This window comes from Azolla caroliniana, unplaced genomic scaffold (assembly GCF_043228905.1).
Source record: "Azolla caroliniana isolate FFs.n. ecotype wild unplaced genomic scaffold, voAzoCaro1.0.p SCAF_11, whole genome shotgun sequence".
Lineage (NCBI taxonomy): Eukaryota > Viridiplantae > Streptophyta > Polypodiopsida > Salviniales > Salviniaceae > Azolla > Azolla caroliniana.
In genome coordinates, this window is record NW_028230446.1 from 5,366,431 (window position 1) to 5,386,729 (window position 20,299).

The 20,299-nt window shown below is 41.4% G+C and overlaps 1 protein-coding gene across 1 annotated transcript; it reads right to left on the bottom strand.

Annotated features, from left to right (window-relative positions):
- Positions 1–1,083: 1,083 nt before the first annotated feature.
- Positions 1,084–11,672, bottom strand: LOC147857634 (uncharacterized). The gene is made up of 9 exons (XM_087327769.1): positions 10,565–11,672; positions 8,267–8,913; positions 7,050–8,077; positions 6,854–6,965; positions 6,667–6,767; positions 3,216–3,281; positions 2,735–2,824; positions 2,172–2,348; positions 1,084–1,621 (listed from the first exon to the last, which is right to left on the bottom strand). The coding sequence occupies exons 1-9, from the start codon at positions 11,341–11,343 to the stop codon at positions 1,583–1,585; spliced, it is 3,039 nt and encodes a 1,012-aa protein (XP_087183895.1). The 5' UTR covers positions 11,344–11,672; the 3' UTR covers positions 1,084–1,582.
- Positions 11,673–20,299: the final 8,627 nt, after the last annotated feature.

Genomic DNA, 20,299 nt, shown 5'->3' on the forward strand with positions numbered 1-20,299 from the left:
GACCCTCCACATCTTTCCTAAGTTATGATATATTTGCATTGCAAAAAAGCCTCATTCATAGAGTATTAGCACCAAGCAAGTGTAATACATTATGTTCACCAAACTATCTTGTCATATCTTGCATCCATTCAAGACCCAAAATTTTGCTTTGGTTTATCTTTTCTTATTTTACTTGCTTCTCATGTGATTATAGGAAGGGATGTGAGGTGTTATGAACAAAAAGCCTGTACTCAGCAACTCTTTCTATAACCAAGATGCAGATTAAAGACATTATGTTCACCAAACTATCTTGTCATATCTTGCATCCATTCAAGACCCAAAATTTTGCTTTGGTGTATCTCTTTTCTTATTTTACTTGCTTCTCATGTGATTCTAGGAAGGGATGTGAGGTATTATGAACAGAAAGCCTGTACTCAGCAACTCTTTCTTTAACCAAGATGCGGATTAAAGACATCAATACATATTCATAGACAAGCAAAAGTTATATATTACCCTAACAATATAGATGGATAAATATGAGTGCTACACTGCTACCTAACGTTCTTCTAAGGGATATTGAAGGTTACTACTTTCCCTATGTTTTATAAGGGAATTTGAAAACATAAAAAAGTTGTCAGTTTTCATGAAATGCAGTGTGGGTTAATAACGTTAGATAAATTTACTCAAATAATTTATACAACCTTTCTGGGTGTTTTTTCATTTTAGTTATACTTCTGTAAATTCACTCTTGCTCTACAAGAATTATCAAGAAGAAAGATTTATAACTATAAACCTACACTTCACAAATGCAAAGAAAGCACTCTTAAACACAACAGTATCATGTGAAATGTTATCTTTCGCAAAAACAATTACAGTTTCCCTAGATCATGATGTACTTACAATCTGACGCAACTTATGTGTGTTTTTGGCACAAACTTCTCTAACTGGTTATCGATACAAGTAAACATTTTATGGATAAAGAGATGAAAATACCTAACAAATACAAATAAACACTTCAATGTCTTTCTCTCTCAGTCACTGATGGAAGATTATCATTGGTACACAAGTTTTTCCTCGCCATATATGACAACCATGGTATGCCAATTGGTGAAAAAGGGGCCTATTATTAATTGGAGTCAAAAGTAAATACATATTATAAATAAATGCACATATATTTTTGCATATATAAAAAACACACTTCTTTTACAACTGCTTGGATAGTTTTATGAATAGAGAAACACGCTTCTTATTCTTTCGAGGCATTCAGGTTGCCGAGAGAAGGAAATAATGCGTGAGTCTGTGAGAGAGAAAAGAGAACTACATACATAATTGTCACAATCATGTGACAAGTAGATTGAAACCGAATATATGAATGATTTGTGACCCTTGAAGAAAGCGAAAAAAAAGTAAAAAAAAAACATGTGTACTGATGAGGCGAAAAGAACGAAAAAAGGGGGCCATATGTATGTAGTGAAGAAAAAATACCGGCATATCGAAACATCGAGACTCACACTTTAACAATACCCCGCAGTAAGCATTTCATATCACAAAATTAGACCCTTCATAGTTACACGAGAGATGTTGAATCTGTCAGTCTTTATCATCAGAAAAGCTCCTCTGAATTGAACTTGTTCCATGCTTCCTGTAAGAAGGTAGTGATGAAAACAAACAAACTCATATCACAGAAATGAGATAGAAACATTTTAGATATTAGTTCCCTTTTTCATTCATGCATGTCTACAAGCAAGGACAACAGGCCAATCCATGTGTTTTTTGGTCAGCCAACAAGAGGATCATTTCAATTAGTGAACAGAGAGGAACAGATTATAGAAAACAAACTGTTTCTCTAACACAATATCACTTCTTTTAAGAGATAGAATAAATTAACTTTCAGATATGTATTTTTTATGTGGGATTGTCCCTTCCAAAATATAATAAAATATGACAATTTGCAAAATACAAAAACATTGGGTAGCAAAATCCTTTTTTCCCACAAAATGAGAACTTGCTCTTATGATGATACCACTAACATTTTTTTCCGAAAAAATAAGAACTTGCTCTTAAATGATAATATCACTAACATATTTTTTTAAGAGATTGAATGATGTGTCAGCAATGTGTGCATATAGTCAAACAGGAAAATAGCGATTGATTTTTGGGTCGCATATGATGATGGTGGTGATAATACTAACCTTTAAAAGATCAAACACTTTTTCTGCAATGTATTTTTGCTGGATGCTGGCACCTTTTTGCTGCACTTTATCTGGGTGTACACATAAGGTGGCCTTTCTATACACTTTTTTCACAGCGGCCCCAGCGATAAGATCTGTCAATGACACTGCCTGCCAACCACACTCTGGCCACAGGACCTTCAAATATACATACACACACACACCCCCCAAGGGAAAAATACGATGAATCTTTCATTCAATAATCTCAACATTAAAAATCCATAAATTGAAGGAATCATAAATTTGCAATCTAATCTAAAGGGAGAAAACATACACAAATATTGCGGGAATTATATGTTTAGCAAAATAATCTCAATGGAGAGAACAAAAGAGTTACTTGTTCAGTAGTCTCACGTCAAGGGAGAAAAACGTACATATATTGAAGGAATTACTAGTTTCGTAGTATAATCTCGAGAGTGAAAATGTATTTAGTCATGGAAGGAATCACTGATTTCTCAATCTCACGGGAGTAAACATACTTTGAAGGTGTTACTCATTTACCAATCTCAAGGGAGAAAACATACATATTGAAGGGTTGAGAGCAGTGCTCGGATATTTCCTTCTTTACCAGCTGCCCAGCGCTTGATTTCGGAATCAAGGATGTCACCTGCTCTCTGCAAATATTCAGCCAGGAAATACCAATTATTGAGCTACAGGAGAAAAAAGTGAATTTTGCATCAATCACAAAATATCAAAAACAAATGTCTTATTATCAACAAAAGTTAGAGGCAAAGTAAGTGAGTAAAGTTTTGCATCAAGCACACTTTAATGCATTGTTAACACTACAAGAAATGCATCTAATTGGGCCTTCCTAAAAGTTGTGTGTATAATGACTCTGTATTCCTATATATACCATGTTATGTTAATCTACCCAGCCACAATCCTGTCAATTAACCTGGATTTTCCATGATATATATATAGACCATGTTTCATATAGAATTATCATGCTTACATATAAGATGTACAAAAATTCAGTAATTGAAAATTAGATTTAAAATTCCATACATGTCTCTCTGCTTGCTCTCGTTGAGTTTGCAAATCACGCTTGTTCTTCTCATCCAGAGCCTTGGCCTGTGTGATCAAAAGTACAATAGAAACATCATTTACAGTTTCAAAAGAATGACCTCGATTGAGTTTTGAGCAGAGGGACATGCATGTCCTGTGCAGAAGCAAAATGTATGTAAATTCACATCTCAAGGATACAAAAATGACCTATGAGACCAATCACCCAATACATGACATAAATGTCTGATAAAAAGGTTAAATAAACTAGCAATAAGAACCCTACCACTGAAGAGCAAGCATACATGTAGAATATATATATAAGAGTGGTGGAAAACATCAATACAATGTCAATGGTGTGAATATATATCAGTAAGTGAGAAAGAGAAACCCTGAAACAGCAGTATTAAGTGGAGAAGTTACAAACGGAAAAGAGTAAAATGTCAGAATAAACAGTGAGTTTTAGCAGAGATAAACAGGTAAATCCTATTGGTTTTCATCCTCTCCTGCATTACTAGAGCATCTATAAAAGTTTTCCACCTCAGCATTCTTTTGCTCTCATGTGCATGTACTATGAGGCATTGTATAGTGTTTTGAGTTCTGTCACTTTATTTTCCTCATTTTCTCCATCCTTATAAATACCTAGATGTTTGGTTCTAAAGCCCCAGATGGTTCTTCAACTTTCCAGGTCAAATAAGCATTACAGAATCTGCTTGATTTCAGGATCCAGAGGCCAGCAAGGTTGCTGCTGCATTTTCAGCTCCACATCACTTTCTCTCTTACTTAGCCCATGTATCATCATTTCCAACTACTTCATCTAAACCTCACGCTTACTATTATTCCCCAAGGAGTAGTGTTTTGCGGGACAGGTCTTGGTCTTTATTCAAAAGAACAATAGACAGTGTCGTGCACATCTTTGTAAAGTTAATCAGGGTGGTAACTCAAGTAAAGATTCAAACTGAAGAGATAGTATCTATTTCTTACATTAATTATAAGGATATCCTTTGAAAAGTTCAAGTGGCAATACCTCAAGTACGGCAATTTCTATACAGATTTGTGGGATCAGATCAGGAATGCCAAATCATTATTATACGGTGATCTGTGCACACCTGGACCCACCTTTCTCATAAATTTCTATATTTTTGAGCAGCTACGAGTGACTTACTGATTCAATGTTTAGAAGCCCCTACCTATAAACAAATAATATGGATTTTGCTCTCCAGTGTAAGCGTATAAGAGACCTTTCTGTTCTGGATGGTTTGGTGCCCAATGAAGTTTGTCTCATTGAACAAATTAAGAAAGGTAATAATTTACCACAATCATACAACCATCACATCTCCTCTCAGTCTTCAGCCTTGCTACTTGTCAGCCCATCTAATTAAGCTGTATTTGCTTCTTCCGCCACATTAGTCTCTATTCTCCTCCTCATTCACAGACTTAGGAGGATCTATGCCATTCAAAATTCAAAATTCAATTTGCCATCAAGTCGAACAATGGTTACTGTACTCTAAGTGTCTATGGTGCCAAGCTCAACCATAGGAATGTCAATAATTTTTTACCGCAACTCCCTTGTCCATTTATGGGAGGTCCATGCATAAGTGATGCAAGAACTGCAGCAGTAAGCATGACAATACTGTGCTACACTATTTCCTTCCTCGTCTCATTTTAATGATTCTCTTAATACAAAGAACTCATAATTTTATCATATTTCTCTTGAGAAACCCATAAGGGGAGCACACAAGAGGGGACCTCCCTTTCAGAAATTAGCCATGGAACAAACAACCTAGGTGAGATACTATATCAACACCAATAATAATTTGCAACACAAGTGAACTGTGAAGCACAGGCACGAGGAATTCATCCTATAGGCTGATGACTTGAACAATGTGAATATAGATGGTAAAACCTATGATGCACCCATAATCTGATGGATATGCAGGACAAGTTTTACCAAACCACCATCATGTGAAGGATCTCTCTCCCCAAGTCCTATCCTTGCCATGAGCTAGATCCATCTCATAGATCACAATCAGTCTTCCATAAGTACTAAAGAGATATCTATCTATCTTGTAAAAGTTTCTGTATTAATCAAGCACCATAAATGCAATTTCACATTACCGCTGCATGAACATCATAAAAATGCATGTTTCAGCAGAAAAATATCTACCTTATGAGGTGCATCAGTACAGAAATTGAAGCCAATTGCCCTGATGGAACATGTAATGTAAAGAAAAGATTCTCATTGTTATCCAGTGATAAAACTTGGTTCCAATTCTAAGCCTCTGAACCTCCTTTGACCTTTCTAAGAGATTCTAAAACTCCTTTGACATTTCTAGAAGTTTCTAGAAGTTCCCAAGCTCTTAGGACCTTCAAGGATATTCTAATGTCCCTGACTATAGTGTAAATAGGGGTCTTGGACTACAGGTCCCTCCTGCATCCGTATATGAACTTCGATTCGATAAGTATAACCCAAACTCAAGAATACATGCATGTTCTGCATTGTAACAGATACTATACCACTTCTTTATGCCTTTTTCCTTCTTAAATGCTAGTTGTGACTTCAGTTAAGATGAGCACCCAACGTAAGCAACCGTAAACCCAGTTCTTGTATTGTAAGCCATCTTGTTATGTAATCCAGAGTTCTATAATTATCTTGCATCAAGTTTCACAGTATAAATCTTGTAATACTAGACCCTTTAATCAACCACTTGTAGAAAATACAAGTAGCACATATTTGAGATTTTTGTCAAGCTATTCATGCAACATGCACACATCAATCACATCTGTGCTCTGCTCATCATAACAATTGCCCATATGAGTGTAGCAATAAAATTCCCATCAAAGAAGCCCCTTAACTTGGCAGTATGATGCACAATATCATGTTAACTATACAAATACAGGGCATTGCATGTCTGGCAAATAAGTCATAATTCTAAGTATTAAAGGTTCAAAGTGTTGATAATGAGATAAAAATACCAGGCATTCAAAACTACTTATGAAAAAATGTTTCAAAGGTTCCAAGTAATATTTAACAACCAAGATGGTCACAACTTCTAACCAAGTCAATGCCAATGTAAATGGTTGGATACCTAGCTATACCCCAATGATTTCAAAACCAAGATTCAGTTCATAATCAATCATCCTGAGTCCTCTATGTTCATAATAAATAAGAACTTCGGAACAAACGGTGGTACATCTGAACAATGATGGCTCAATAACAGAGAATATTTTGTCAAAGAAAAAGAATTGTACAATGAAGGAAATTTGTGCAAAAGTAGTGGGGTGTTCCTCATAATGATGAACTACTTGCATTGTAACAAATAAGGAGGAAAACCAGTACTGTGTTTCAAAGCCTGGGTGGTGAAGCCAATAAGGTTGGAAAATGTGTCAGCAGCTCAGAATTGATAAGTAGGCATATCTATAATCTAGAAAAAGAAAGGTCATGAAAGCTTACAGCCCGTTCAGCAGTGCGCTGATGGCGCTCCAATCTGGCTCTTCGCCTCTCAGAGGTTTCTCCCTCAACTTCTTGGAACTCACCGGCATTTGATGCAGCTCCTAGAGAAACAAAACAATTCTAAATACCTCTAAAAGAGAAGACAAAAAGGAAATGCCCAGAAATCATCAGGTTACATATATTTTACCAAAAAGGGATGCCCAATCATCAGCAAAATTTGTTGGTGTAACTACTTTATTGACAGTAGCTGTTGCATTAGAGCTCTTATGAGATTCTTCATTTGAAGGGTTTTTGTTGGTCTGCCATCAATCGAAAGGAATACATGAGTCAAGAATTCCATTTGTTTCCTAGAACAATCCAATAAACAAAAAAGAATGACTTACTTTGGGTGGAGACCTCTGTTTCGGGGCACTACCAACACGAGAACTCGATGAAAAGAATGCTTCAAGATCATTCTCGTTTTTTCTTTGTTCTCTTGTGGCAGCATTTTTTTCCACTGCAGCTTTTTCAGCCCTCTCCCGTGCACCTGATGCTGCTCGCTCAGCTGCTCTATCTCGTGCTTCCTTAGTTGCTCTTTCTACAGCAGCTCGCTCAGCACGAGCTCGAGCTTCACTGGTGGCCCTTTCAACAGCAGCCCTTTCAGCTGCAGCTCTTTCAGCTGCAGCTCTTTCTCTAGCCTCTGCTGCTGCCCTTTCACGTGCCTCCGCAGTGGCTTTTTCAACAGCGGCTCTTTCAGCAGCAGCTCTTTCTCGAGCCTCTGCCGCTGCCCTTTCACGCGCCTCAGCTGTTGCTCGCTCAACTGCCGCCTTTTCACGTGCCTCGATTGCTGCCCTCTCACGTGCTTCAGTAGTTGCTCTTTCAACCGCAGCTTTTTCACGTGCCTCTGCGGCAGCTCTTTCACGCGCCTCTGCATTTGCTCTTTCTACAGCAGCTCTTTCAGCTGCTGCTCTCTCTCTTGCCTCAGCAGCTGCTCTCTCACGTGCCTCCGCTGTAGCTCTCTCCACAGCAGCCCTTTGCCTAGCTTCTGTAGCTGCTCTCTCACGGGCCTCTTGGGTAGCTCGTTCAACAGCTATCCGATCTTTCTCCCTCTCCCTTTCCCGTTCTTTCTCCTTCTCCCTTTCCCTTTCCTTGTGCCATTTTTCTCTAGCTTCTTTCTCCCTCTCTTCTCTTTCGATCTCTTTAGCCCGTCTCTCTTCTCCTTCATTAGCTTTACTATCTTCATCTCTATAAGCCCTTCCATCATCTCCCGTTATGTCACTAGCTTTTTCTTTCACATCTCTCATTCCTGCAGCTCTAGTATCTGCTACCTTTTCCTCTTTTCCTCTATCATGTAGCTTAGATCTCACCCTTTCCGTAGCATCTTCCATGGCTCTAGATGACGCTGATGCACTTCGCTCCATCATATCTCGATCTGCAACCATAACAGATTTATGTTTTACATCCTCCTTTCACACTCTCAAAAAACATTGTTATATGTGCATCTGATTAACCAAAAATACCACCACATTTATATTATATTCAGAAGCTCCTTTGGAGGGGGGGCGGCTTACTAAGGAAACAAATTACGTCAAACAACGATGTACTAGTTTTTGTACTTTACCTTCTTTGAGTTCTCCATTCACTCGATTCATTGCTGCATTGCTTTGCCTTGAGCTAGGTAATGGTGGTGGCCTCCTCGCTGGAGGTGGGGCTGTCGTAGGTTGTGTCACTAATTTCACATCTTCAACTGAAACCCAGACTTCACTTCTTTTCCCAACAGCCTTAGATCGTTGTGGAGAATCACCTGACACTTCATTTAAAACCTGCTTGTTTTGTTTGCCATGACTCGAAGAATCCTCAACATGGTTTCTGGGGTTACTTGAAGATCTTAAGTCGTTGTTTGCCAGACTATTACTTGAGTGAAATTTTCCCCGTTGCCAGGAATCACCATTGGTCTGTTCAGTCTCCTGCTTTGGTGTGGATTCATTCACTTTCTTTCTATATGGAGATTGCGGCTCATTTCCAAGTTGTGAAGAATTTCCAGATGCAGCAATATTTCCATCATTTGTTCGGTCCCTTGTATGCTCACTTACAGATTGAAACGTGGCCCAAACATTTGCATCTCCAACAGTCCCAACAGTTGTTGGTACAGTTGTCTGTAGCACAATAAATGGATCCTCCTCTGCCATATGGAAAGAATTGTTTTCTGGCTTCTTTGGGAGGTCTTTTCCAGACTTCTGTGGTACATCTTCTCCCTCGTAAAGTTTCCTGAAATAATGAACCTTACAACAGTTTGAATTAAAAGGTTTATATGTCAAATAATTTAGCAAAAGCACCAAAGGTTATGGCAAACTAATGAACAAATTATGGTGAAATTATGGTGAATTGATGATCAATCATATTTGTGAACACAATAGTTCAGATATTATGTCTTTAACACATCCTAAGGTAGAGTAATCCCAGAAAAACTTTTCAGAAACTTGATAAATAGGTTACATCCCGTAAAAATAGGCTCAATCACATTCAATTCACAAACAATTCTCAACAGAAACCACAACTCATGAACTTTTGAGATACACATGTACAGGACTCACAAGAGAATTTAGTGACTTGATCTAATATACACGCATTATGAACAAAAAAAACAAAACAGTATTAGGCCCTGTGAGATTATGGTCAATTAGTTAAAGTGAATTCCCTTGCACGACCCTTACTTATGCACTATAGTTGTGAGAAACGGACATAAGCATCTAGTTATCATAAATTTCTTTGGACAAATAGTTGGAGTAGATTTTCTTAATTACTCTCCAACTTTATACACTATAGTTCCTACACATGGAAATCCTAATATGGATATATATAAAGCAGAAAAATAGGCATCATACTATGGACATAAAAAGCAGAAATCATCCAATTAACAACTTCTCACTGAGTTTAAACACAATAGGTTTGGAAATTTGAGATTACCTAATTGCAGAATTTCCTCTACAAAACTCCTGTCTCAAATATTGGACATCACATCCTAAATATAAGAAAGTTGTAAAAGAAGTATCAAGTAGTATACCAATGCCCAGTGCCTCTGTGCCATAAACATCATATTATAAAAAAAAGGAAGTAGAGAAATAAGCATCAAGTAGCACATTGAGTCCTTGCTGGCTCTCCACGATGGATATAGAAGCACTAGGAGAAATACACAACTCACGTATAAGTTTATATAGCTACAGCTTCATAAGACTGGATAGCATAATATAGCCATAAAAGAATCTAATCAGCCTCAAGTTACTTGCAAATAAAAACTCTCTAAGTTAACAAACTACACATTACGGATATCGTCCAAAGAAGCTCCATGAAATATTCCAAGGCCTGACCATAGACTTGAAAAAAATCACAGAACGAAACGCCAAATGGGCTCGCTAACATTGAAGTCACGTTATGGACATATAAAAGCATCAAAAGAATCATCAAATCGCATACTGACGTTTTGCTACCTCACTACCACCAAATTGTATGAGTGGGGGTTAAATTTCCCTTATACAACCTCTTTCTAAGTTTCAAAAAAATAACCATCATACTAGGAACATAAAGGCATATAATTAGGGCAATATTCCCTTACAAAACTCCTCTTTAATTTATACACCGTAATTTCAAAAATATGGATTGTGCTAAAGAGGTATCAGGCAGTTTACTGATTAATTGTTACCTCACTACTGTGGACATCATGTTTGGACATAGTGGAAAAGTAGAGAGAGAAGCATCAAGTAGCATACCGAGACAAGGCTTCACTAAAGTGGATATCATATTATGTGCATAAAAGGGCACAACAATAAGCATCAAGAGGCCTTGCTCACACTGGATTACTACTGTTGACATCATATTAAGGACATAAAAAGTAGAGAAAAAATCATCAAAGGTAACATACCGAGACTTTGCTGGCTCACTACCGCCAAATCCTGGGAGTAGATCATCAAAATCAACCAATGGTGCAGATGGTTCAGCTACAGAGCGAGTATTCGATGCCCTATCTTTTGGGACCCCAAGTATGTCATCAAAAACACTAGAGCTAGCATTAACTGATGATGATGGCACCCCACCACCACCAAACACGTCATCATATATGACATTAGTGCTTTTGATTCCTGGCAACCCTCCAAATATATCATTATCATCATCATCATATAAAGGACCATCGAAAATGGGCAAAGATGAAGCAACATTGATTGAGGAATCTGTAGGTTTCTTTGACGCTGATGACACTGGCTGAGGATGATAATTGGATTGCATTTCAAATATGTCATCATCATGATGTGATGCGGATTGCTTAGGTTTTTGGTATATTTGAGATGATGAGAATTTGACACCGAAAACATCGTCATAGATCGGAGACATACCAGTGGTTTTGTCAAATGCCGATGCCGATCCGAAAGTGTCCAGGTTCAATGATGCAGATTTCACGCCATTCTTGGATGTCATTGATGTTCCGAAAAGGAAGTCTTCCTCTTCGAGAATTCCTCCCACAGCAGGGCCAAAGCTCAAACTTTCCGTACTATTTCGGTTGATTTTCCCCGATGATGAAGACGAGAACAATGACGATGATGATTGAGGTATAGTTGATTTAACTGAAGAAACAGACATGGGGGCTGATTTGCCTTGGGGTTTGAGGCCATAGTCCCTTTGCAATATGTTAACAAAATCATCCATGGAAATTTAGGGTTTTCCAGATCTATATTTAATGTTTCCGGATGGAGATTTAAGTTTTTGTTATCATCCGAGCATTTCTCACTGCAGGGGGGCGAAAGGAAGTGGATGAAACTAAAAGAAATGAATCAAACAGATCAAGAGAAGGGACGGGGACTTGGGAGGGGGGCGGCGGTGAAGAGAATCGGATCGATCCCGGACGTTTTCGAATCAGATCGATGAGACGAAGAGGAAGAGGAAGAGGAAGAAGAAGAAGAAGCAGAAGCTCTGAGAGGCTATGGCAACCTCGGAGCTCTGATCTCTCAATGTTCCCTTGGTCTCTGTCTCTGTCTCTGTCTCTGTCTCTGTCTCTCAATGCTAAGGAAACGGGAAAATTATACTGTGGTTAACTTTTAACCCTAGTATGGTTAAAAAGTAACCCAACCATATACACATGTATTTATTTATGTATGTATATGTATGTAGATATAATGTATATTTGTATTTGTAGTATATTAATAATTAGACCAAGTCATCCCCACACACACACACACAACTCTTTTAGAATGAATTGTTCAACCCTTCATTTAATTGAGAGTAAGAGGCTTTTGGGCTTTTGTCATCTCGCTACATTCAGCCCAAAAAAAGACTCTCCTCTGCGCCGCTTCCTTTGTGTTACCAGCCTGAGAAAACCATCGGTCAATACCTTGCATACACCCGGAATCTGTTAATGCCCCTCTTGCAATCATCAGTATGCCCCTCTGCTTTGACCTCCATGCTCAGAATAAACTGTGTGTCACTCGTATTGCTCATGGAATTCATCGATGGACCTTGCATGTTCGGAATCTATGTTACTTATCTTATTGCTTGCACAACAGTCAATGGTGGACCTTGTATGTTCAGAATCTGTGATACTTATCTTATTGCTCGCACAACAGTCAATGGTAGACCTTGCACATCCCATATGTGTGTTGCTTATGTGGCACAAATCGTCGGCGATGCAGCCCCTGCGGGTTTAGGATCGTGCTATTGATGGTGTACAAACTCATTGGCAAATTATGTAACAATTCCAAAACTTAGTGTTGCATGATCATTGGTGGACGACAAAAGAATAATGTTGCATGGATGAGAATCCATGAAGGATAAACACATGTTTAATGGGGCTAGATGCAAAAGTGGGAGATTAGCTTATTTTGGACTTAATATTGAGTTAGAAATTTGGGCATATGTGGAATGTGCACAATTTCTTTTTCGTTCCTTAATATGGATGAGCAATATTAAAACCAATCAAGTTCAAGATTGCCACTTGGACATCCACGCTACAAATTGTCATATCCTTTTAGTGTTTTATCTTGATAATTGTCTAAATCACTCCTTGGGCAAAGTTCGCACCCCACACTTGTATGTGACAACTTCATGTGCTTATTGAGGTTGGGCTTTGTCTACATGTCAAGGATATATATGGCATGAACTTGTTAATTGTATATAAAGTAGTCTGACAATGTCTCACTTTTTGTGGTTGGATATCGAGTATCTAAATAAAGAAGTAAGGAATGTTTTACCATGTAGGGTCAAGGCTTTACGAGTCTTATGCTAGATTCATAATGTGTGCATTAGGGAAAAATAACTTCTCTCCCCAACCTATTGAGTTCAACATACATGATGTGAACAAACAACGAAGGAAAGTTTGGCACATACAATGAAACCCTTGTAGATGCAATGTTGTGACATATATGCTTCAATGGAAATCCATTCTCGTGTAGCACAAATATATATTGGTTGCAAAACAAAGTGGGTGGACACATACAACCTCTTGCCTTCTTGTTGAAGTTCAACAAACATGAGTTGGTCTTGCAATGTGTGACTTGAGATTGAGCCCTTGCAGTTTATGGTAGATTTGCATTGAGCATCCGAATGGAAATTGATGTTTATGTGAAAGAAAGTCATTGGTAACATAAAGGTATGAATAGACAACTTGCCTAATCTAATATATAGTTGTCATGTGACTATTATAATGACCTTGACAGAGTCTTCATACACATACAATTTTCATATTTGGATTGCTTTAGTACTTATATTAGTGTTCCCTTGTTGAAAGGATTCCACCCCGAATTGTGTTGTGCATTTAGTTTTATTCCGCTATTTCACACATGGTGCTACATATTAGGCCCTACTAAACCTTTATACACATGTGTAATTGTCATCTTGGGATTACTAGCATAGTTAGCGCTCACATTATTCTCCCCATGTTGAAATGGTTTCAACCTGGAAAATCAAAATGAATAATATTTTAGAAGTGTGGTTTTAGATTCATAAGTAGTAGTTGATTTCAACATGGAAAATCAAAATGAATAATATTTTAGAAGTGTGGTTTTAGCTTCATAAGTAGTAGTTGTTCGCCCATCAATATATCACTACACTTGATAAACACTAGAGACATGTTAGTTTCTAATTCAAATCTAAAATATGTTCTTGGTCATGCGGCAAGTGTTGGGATAAAAGTCCCACTATGCCCATATTATATCCTTAGTGTGAACTCACAGTTAACCTAACTATAAAAGTAGGTAACTAACTCTTGTAAAGTAGATTGTGGGATTATTAATGCAATAGACTTCTTGAACCTGAAACAATGTATCTCTCTCTCTCTCTCTCTCTCTCTTGATAGGAACATTACTTCATATCTCCATCTGTTGCTTGCTTGGCAACTCCATAGCAAGATCGATACACACTTCTGCATCAGTTGGCTCACTTCATACACAACAACCGACCAAGACACCTTGAGTGCCTACAAACTGGTATCGGAGCGTTTTGGAGTCATACAACACCAACATGAGAAGGAAGATAACTGACTGAAGGAAAGGACCAGGCCAGACAATCACTTCCACAAGAATGATGGCTTTGACATACAACATCCGTTGTGAAATCAGGAAATTCGACATCAAGAACTTTGCCCTCTGGAAGGAGATGATGCAGGATGTGCCAATCATCTGAGGCCAAATCGAGGCGATCCGGCACAATTCCAAGACAACAACGATAACAACCGACGAATGACGATCCCTCGACGAAATAGCAAGGTTGACCATCCAGATGCACCTGGCCAAAAATGTCTACTTTAGCATGGCAAAAGAGACGACGACATTTAGCTTGTGGGAGAAGCTCCAAGCTGTATATGAGAAGAAGTTGAGCTCATCAAGAATCATATTGATTCGACAACTATTCAAGATGAAGATGAAGGAAACCGAGCCGACAACCTCCCACGTCAACACCTTCAGTCAGGTGTTGACCAAACTCTCCTCGCAAGGATTAAACTTTGAAGAAGAAATCAAAGCCCTTGCACTTCTCTTGAGCATGCCGGCAACTCTTCTGTATGACGATCGCGAATAGCTCAACAAAGCTAACGCTCGATGAAGCAATCGGGTAGATCCTCGTAGAAGCTCTCAGAAGAAAATCGATGGGACTCACCATCGACGACAATGCAAAAGCCCACGTAGAAACGGCTCAGAGAATAGGCTGAAGTAAAAGCTGACCAAAGAGGAGAAACGATCAACAACGATCGAAGTCACGGAATTTGAAGCCGAAGGCATACTACACACACTACAGGAAGGTGGGTCACAACGTTGCTGACTACTAGTTGCTAAACAGGAAGGGGAATGGGAGAAAATATGATTGAAATTATTCAAAGACAAGCTCAACATGGGTTGGATCAGCTCAAAAAACCGAAAGCCGAATTGGAGGAAGGTTGATAAACTAGGCTCGGATTGGCTGAAGAAGTCGAAAGCCGGATCGGTCGAAGGTCAATTGGCTAGTTCGGATTGATGGGGAGTCGTCAGGCCGTTAGGGCCGATATTCCTATTCATAGTAATAGGAATATCTTTGGGAGTCAATATCATATGCTTAATTATGAGCATTCAAGTACTTGTCAATACTTGAGTTAGCCTATGTCAGAGGCTTGTATAAAAAGTGCTCACTGAGCACAATTGTATGTATTGAGTGTTATTTTATGTAATAAAAAGTTGTTGTCTACCCTACTCAGTCTCTCTCTCTCTCCTTCTCTATGTTTTCCTAACTGTCTTCTAGTATTCAGCTGAGTTGGATGTGTTTTCTATATGTACAAGCTTCTGCACGTAACCTTTTGCATGGTATCAGAGTGCGAGGGTTGAAGATCCTTTGTAGCCGACTAAGTGAACAAGACACAGAGACAAGCTTTCGTCTTCCAAACAATTGAAGGACAGGAACGTGGACAGAGCCATGGGGAGTTCCTTGCCGAGTGAAAAGCTCAACAAGAACAACTACGCATCTTGGGAGTTCAATATGCACCAGTATCTTCTTGTGTAAACAGAATGATGTGGAAGCTTAATGATAGACAACAAATACAGCCGGCTCAACCGGACAACAAAGAAAGAACAGTAGGTAAACACAGAGATAGATTTACAGTATGCAGAGGAGGGAGAGACAAAGAGAGTAGAAAACGTAGAGTGCTCAATTCAAGAAAATAATACTGTGTATGTACAATGTGGTCAGTGAGCACTTTTTATAAACACCGGGACATTTGAAATAGGTAATATGTCGCATTTTTAGAAGTGTTTATCAAGAAATGAGACAAAATAGGTCGATTCACAAAAAAGGGTGCCACATGCGTAAAGGATTTTTAAAAATGACCCCAAAATATATTGATTTCTAGCATGTACAGAAATTTAGGCGTTCCAAATCATGCCTAAATAATGAACATGCCAAACTTACAAATGAATGTCCAAAATGACTACCACCTATATTTATAGAAATGTGTGAATATAGATTTTGATGTACAATACAATATTTACTTTCATGTATCAAAAGTATCATTTTCCAAGTCTATGCCATCATCTTTTGTTGAGAGACAAGCTCAACATCGGCTGGATCGGCTGAAGAAGCCGAGGACCGGATCGGTTGGGACCGATCGGTTAGGCCGAATGCGTAAACCGGTACGCAGACCGGTGCGTAAACCGGGAGGCCATTAGGAAAGATATTCTGTGATGAATATATTTGGGAGTTAGTGTAGGAGCTCTTAATGAGCATTGAAGTACTGTCAGTACTTCGGTCAGTCCTTCTAGGACTTGTATAAAAGTGTTCACTGAAGCACGTCTTATGTACAGATCGAGTATTATTGTTGAATATAGTTTTTTGTGTTTCTCTCTCTCTCTCTGTCTCTCCTGCGTATATCGTGTAAGCTCAAGCTCCCCATTAAAGCTGAGTTTCCTCCCTTCTGTTCGGTCTTCATACTTGCTTCCGCACGCTACTTTCTACATGGTATCAGAGCGCGAGGGTTGAGAACCTCTCTGCAGCCGACACAACTTGACGAAGAAGAACAAGAAGAACGATGGATAGAGGCATGGCGAGCTTGCTTCCAACAGAGAAGCTCGACAGAACCAACTACGCGTCTTGGTCCTACAAGATGCACCAGTACTTGCTCGGGCATGGCTACTAGAGTTATGTCGAAGGAGCTAATGACGCGGCACTCGAATCGACACACAGAGACTTTCCATCGTGGGAGCAATCGGCGAGCAGGGTATTATACTGCTTCGCGTCGTGTGTGGGCGAACAACTATTGAGCTATGTTCGGGATGCAAAGACGCCGAAGGGTGCGTGGGAAAATCTGAAGAAGATTTTCGCCGCGAGCACCACAGCTAGGAAGCTTCAGTTCCGACAGGGGTTGAGCAACCTACGACAACGCGACTTGTCGGTGGCGAACTATACCTCGAAGATCAAGGATATTTGCGACTCCCTTGCCTCCATAGAGGTGAACATCGAGGAGAGCGAGATGGTCCAGATCTGTGTCGGAGGTTTGGCGTCAAAGTTCGGAGCGTTCCGAACGGCTGTGTGTACCCGGGAGAATACGTCGTCCTTTTTCGACTTACAGTCGATGCTCCTGGTAGAGGAGAACCACGCGGGTGCGTCTACAAGCAAGCACACCGACAACAGAATGCTGTACACGGAGGGAGATAGGCCCCGTGGACGTGGAGGACGAGGCGAGTCGGCGCGCAATGGAGGCGGCCAACGAGATCAAGGAAGAAGGCACCGAAGTGATGCCGACAACAACTCCGGACCCTCCGGAAACAGGGGGAGTCGAAGCGATGAGAACCGGCAAGGGAAGGCCATCGCGGAGTGCTGGTACTGTGGCAAGAAAGGCCACAGAGAAAGTGAGTGCTGGAAGAAGCGCGCCGATTCCGAGAGAACCGGTTCCAGACATACCGACAAGGGAAATCGACAGCGATCGCACTACGCCAAAGACTCCGGGAGAGCCGGAGAAGGGTCTGCCTTCGTGACGAGACACGAAGCAAACTCAATGAAATAGAGCACCCTGAGATCGGACGAGGTGTGGTACGTAGACTCCGGCGCGTCAAACCACATGACGAGCCATAAGGAGTGGTTCTCGTACCTTGAAAAACCGATACAACCTGGAGTAGTCGCAACAGGAGACGACACTTCGCATCCGATCGCGAATGTCGGAGAAGTTCCCCTTAGCCATGTCGGGCAAAAAGGGAAACTCATGAACGTGCTGCACGTTCTGACAATCACGAAGAACTTGGTCTCAGTCGAACAGATCGTCGACCAAGGGATGGAGGTTCGGTTTACACACCTCGGGTGCTTCATTGAGGAAGAAGGCCGAGTGATTGCGCAAGGGCGCAGAGACAGGAGGATGTTCATCCTCGACTCCACTGACGGCGGCACCGCAATGTTCGCGAAGGGACAAAAATCCGAGTCGGACATCGACTTGTGGCACAAGCGAATAGGCCACGTCAACCACCAACGGCTTCAAGATCTGCAATCGAAACAGGTAGTGTTCGGATTGCCCAAATTTAGTGGCCGAAAGGCACAAATTTGTGAAGCCTGCCAGCTCGGGAAGCAACACCGACTTCCCTTCCCCAACGAGTGAAACCGGAGCCGGAACAAGCTCGACCTTATACACTCCGATGTATGGGGGCCGACACAAAACGTTAGTCTTGGCGGGAGCCGATATTTCATCTCCTTCATCGACGACCACACGCGGCACACGTGGATCTACCTCATTGAGAGGAAGAGCGAAGTCTTCGACTGCTTTCGGGACCTCAAAGGGTTCGTGGAAACGGAAACGGGACGGAAGATCAAGTGCCTACAGTCAGATGGCGGGAAAGAGTACTTCTCCGGTCAATTCAATGGTTATCTACAACAAATGGGAATTCGGCGCGAATTCAGTTGTAGATACACGCCGGAGCAAAACGGCGTGGGCAATGCTGGAGGAGAAGAGCTTGCCCAAGTTCTATTGGGCTGAGGCGGTAAGGACCGCGGTATACATCCAGAACCGGATCGGAGACAAAGTGTCGGTGCACGAGCTATATTTCGGTACGAAGCCGAACTTGCGACACTTGAGGGTGTTCGGTAGCATTGCGTATGTGCATATACCGAAGGAGAAATGGAGGAAGCTGGACGCAAAGGCCGAGAAATGCATCTTGGTCGGTTACTCGGACGAGCAGAAGGGTTATAAGTGCTATAACCCTCGCACCAAACAAGCGTGTGTCAGCCGCGACGTTGTGTTTGACGAGTCCGCGTCCTGGTACCTGCCCCCGACTACGAACCTCGACTCCAATCCGAGCTCTGAAGATGAGGTCAATGAGGCCGAGATGCCTCCAGATGAGCCCAAAATCGAGACCCGCGAAGAGAGTCCGATTTCACTCCGGTTAAGTGGACCGATTGGACGACTGAGTCGGTACGACCAGTCCGATGAAGAGCCGGCGAGTAGTGGAGACTCGACCGTGCATTCCCCGCGCAGGAAGCCGAGGAGACGGCTTACGCGCAAAGAGAAAGGGAAGAAGAAGGTGTCGGATTCCCGCACGGAAAGGAGCAAGTCAGACCGACACGAGTCCGACTCTGAGGGAACCGGTGACGGGTCTTTAAAGGTGAAGGCCGCGTCGACCGAGAAGGCCTCGACATCGGCTAACGTGAGATTACGCCGATCTACCCGCCAGAAGAATCATGTTTTGCGGTTCGGATACAACGAGTACATGGCGCATCATTATGCGTACATGACCCATGTAGCGGAAGTGCGTGAGCCGGAGAGCTACGCAAAAGCGGCGAAGGACGCGAATTGGCGCGCCGCGATGGAGGAAGAGATGCACGCATTGGCGGAGAACGAGACTTGGGACTTGGTTGACGCACCGAAGGGTGTGAAGCCGATTGGGTGTAGATGGGTGTACAAAGTCAAGTACAACACTGATGGCTCAGTCAACCGGTACAAGGCTCGGCTAGTGGCAAAGGGCTACGCGTAGAAACACGACATCGACTACGATGAGACATTTGCACCGGTCGCGAAAATGACGACCGTTTGTGTTTTGCTCGCAGTAGTCGTGGCCAAGCGGTGGCACCTACATCAAATGGATGTAAAGAATGCGTTCCTGCAAGGTGACCTTGAGGAACAAGTATACATGGTACAACCCCCCGGATTTCACTCCGGAATGAACTCCTCGGTAGTATGCCGACTGAAGAAGTCCCTTTACGGACTGAAGCAAGCCCCGCGTGCCTGGAACGCGAAGATCACGCAACAACTGCGTCGGATGGGCTTCGTCACGTCAAAATCGGACTCTTCCCTGTTCATCCAGAAAGGTCGACTCGAACTTGTTAGTATTCTACTATATGTCGATGACTTGGTCATCACCGGCGCCGACCTAGGTGAAATTGACCGCGTGAAGCTCCAACTTGCGGCATCGTTCGACATGAAGGATCTGGGGGACCTTCATTACTTCCTCGGGATTGAAGTGATCCGTACCCCCGAAGGCATATTGATCAGCCAACGTCATTACGTGCTGAGTATGCTCTTCAAATTCGGGATGGCCGACTGTAAGTCCGTCTCGACTCCTTTGGACAGAACCGTCAAGCTTCGTCCCGATACGGGAAAGGTATGCGACCCGACGAGGTTCCGACAAATTGTCGGAAGCCTCATATACTTGACCATCACCCGACCCGACCT

Coding starts and splice junctions, on each gene's coding strand:
- LOC147857634 (XM_087327769.1), bottom strand. CDS start 11,343: ATGGATGATTTTGTTAACATATTGCAAAGGGACTATGGCCTCAAACCC. Junction 8,078..8,266: donor GAATGGAGAACTCAAAGAAG/GTAAAGTACAAA, acceptor TTATGGTTGCAG/ATCGAGATATGATGGAGCGA. Junction 6,966..7,049: donor AACAGAGGTCTCCACCCAAA/GTAAGTCATTCT, acceptor GATTGATGGCAG/ACCAACAAAAACCCTTCAAA.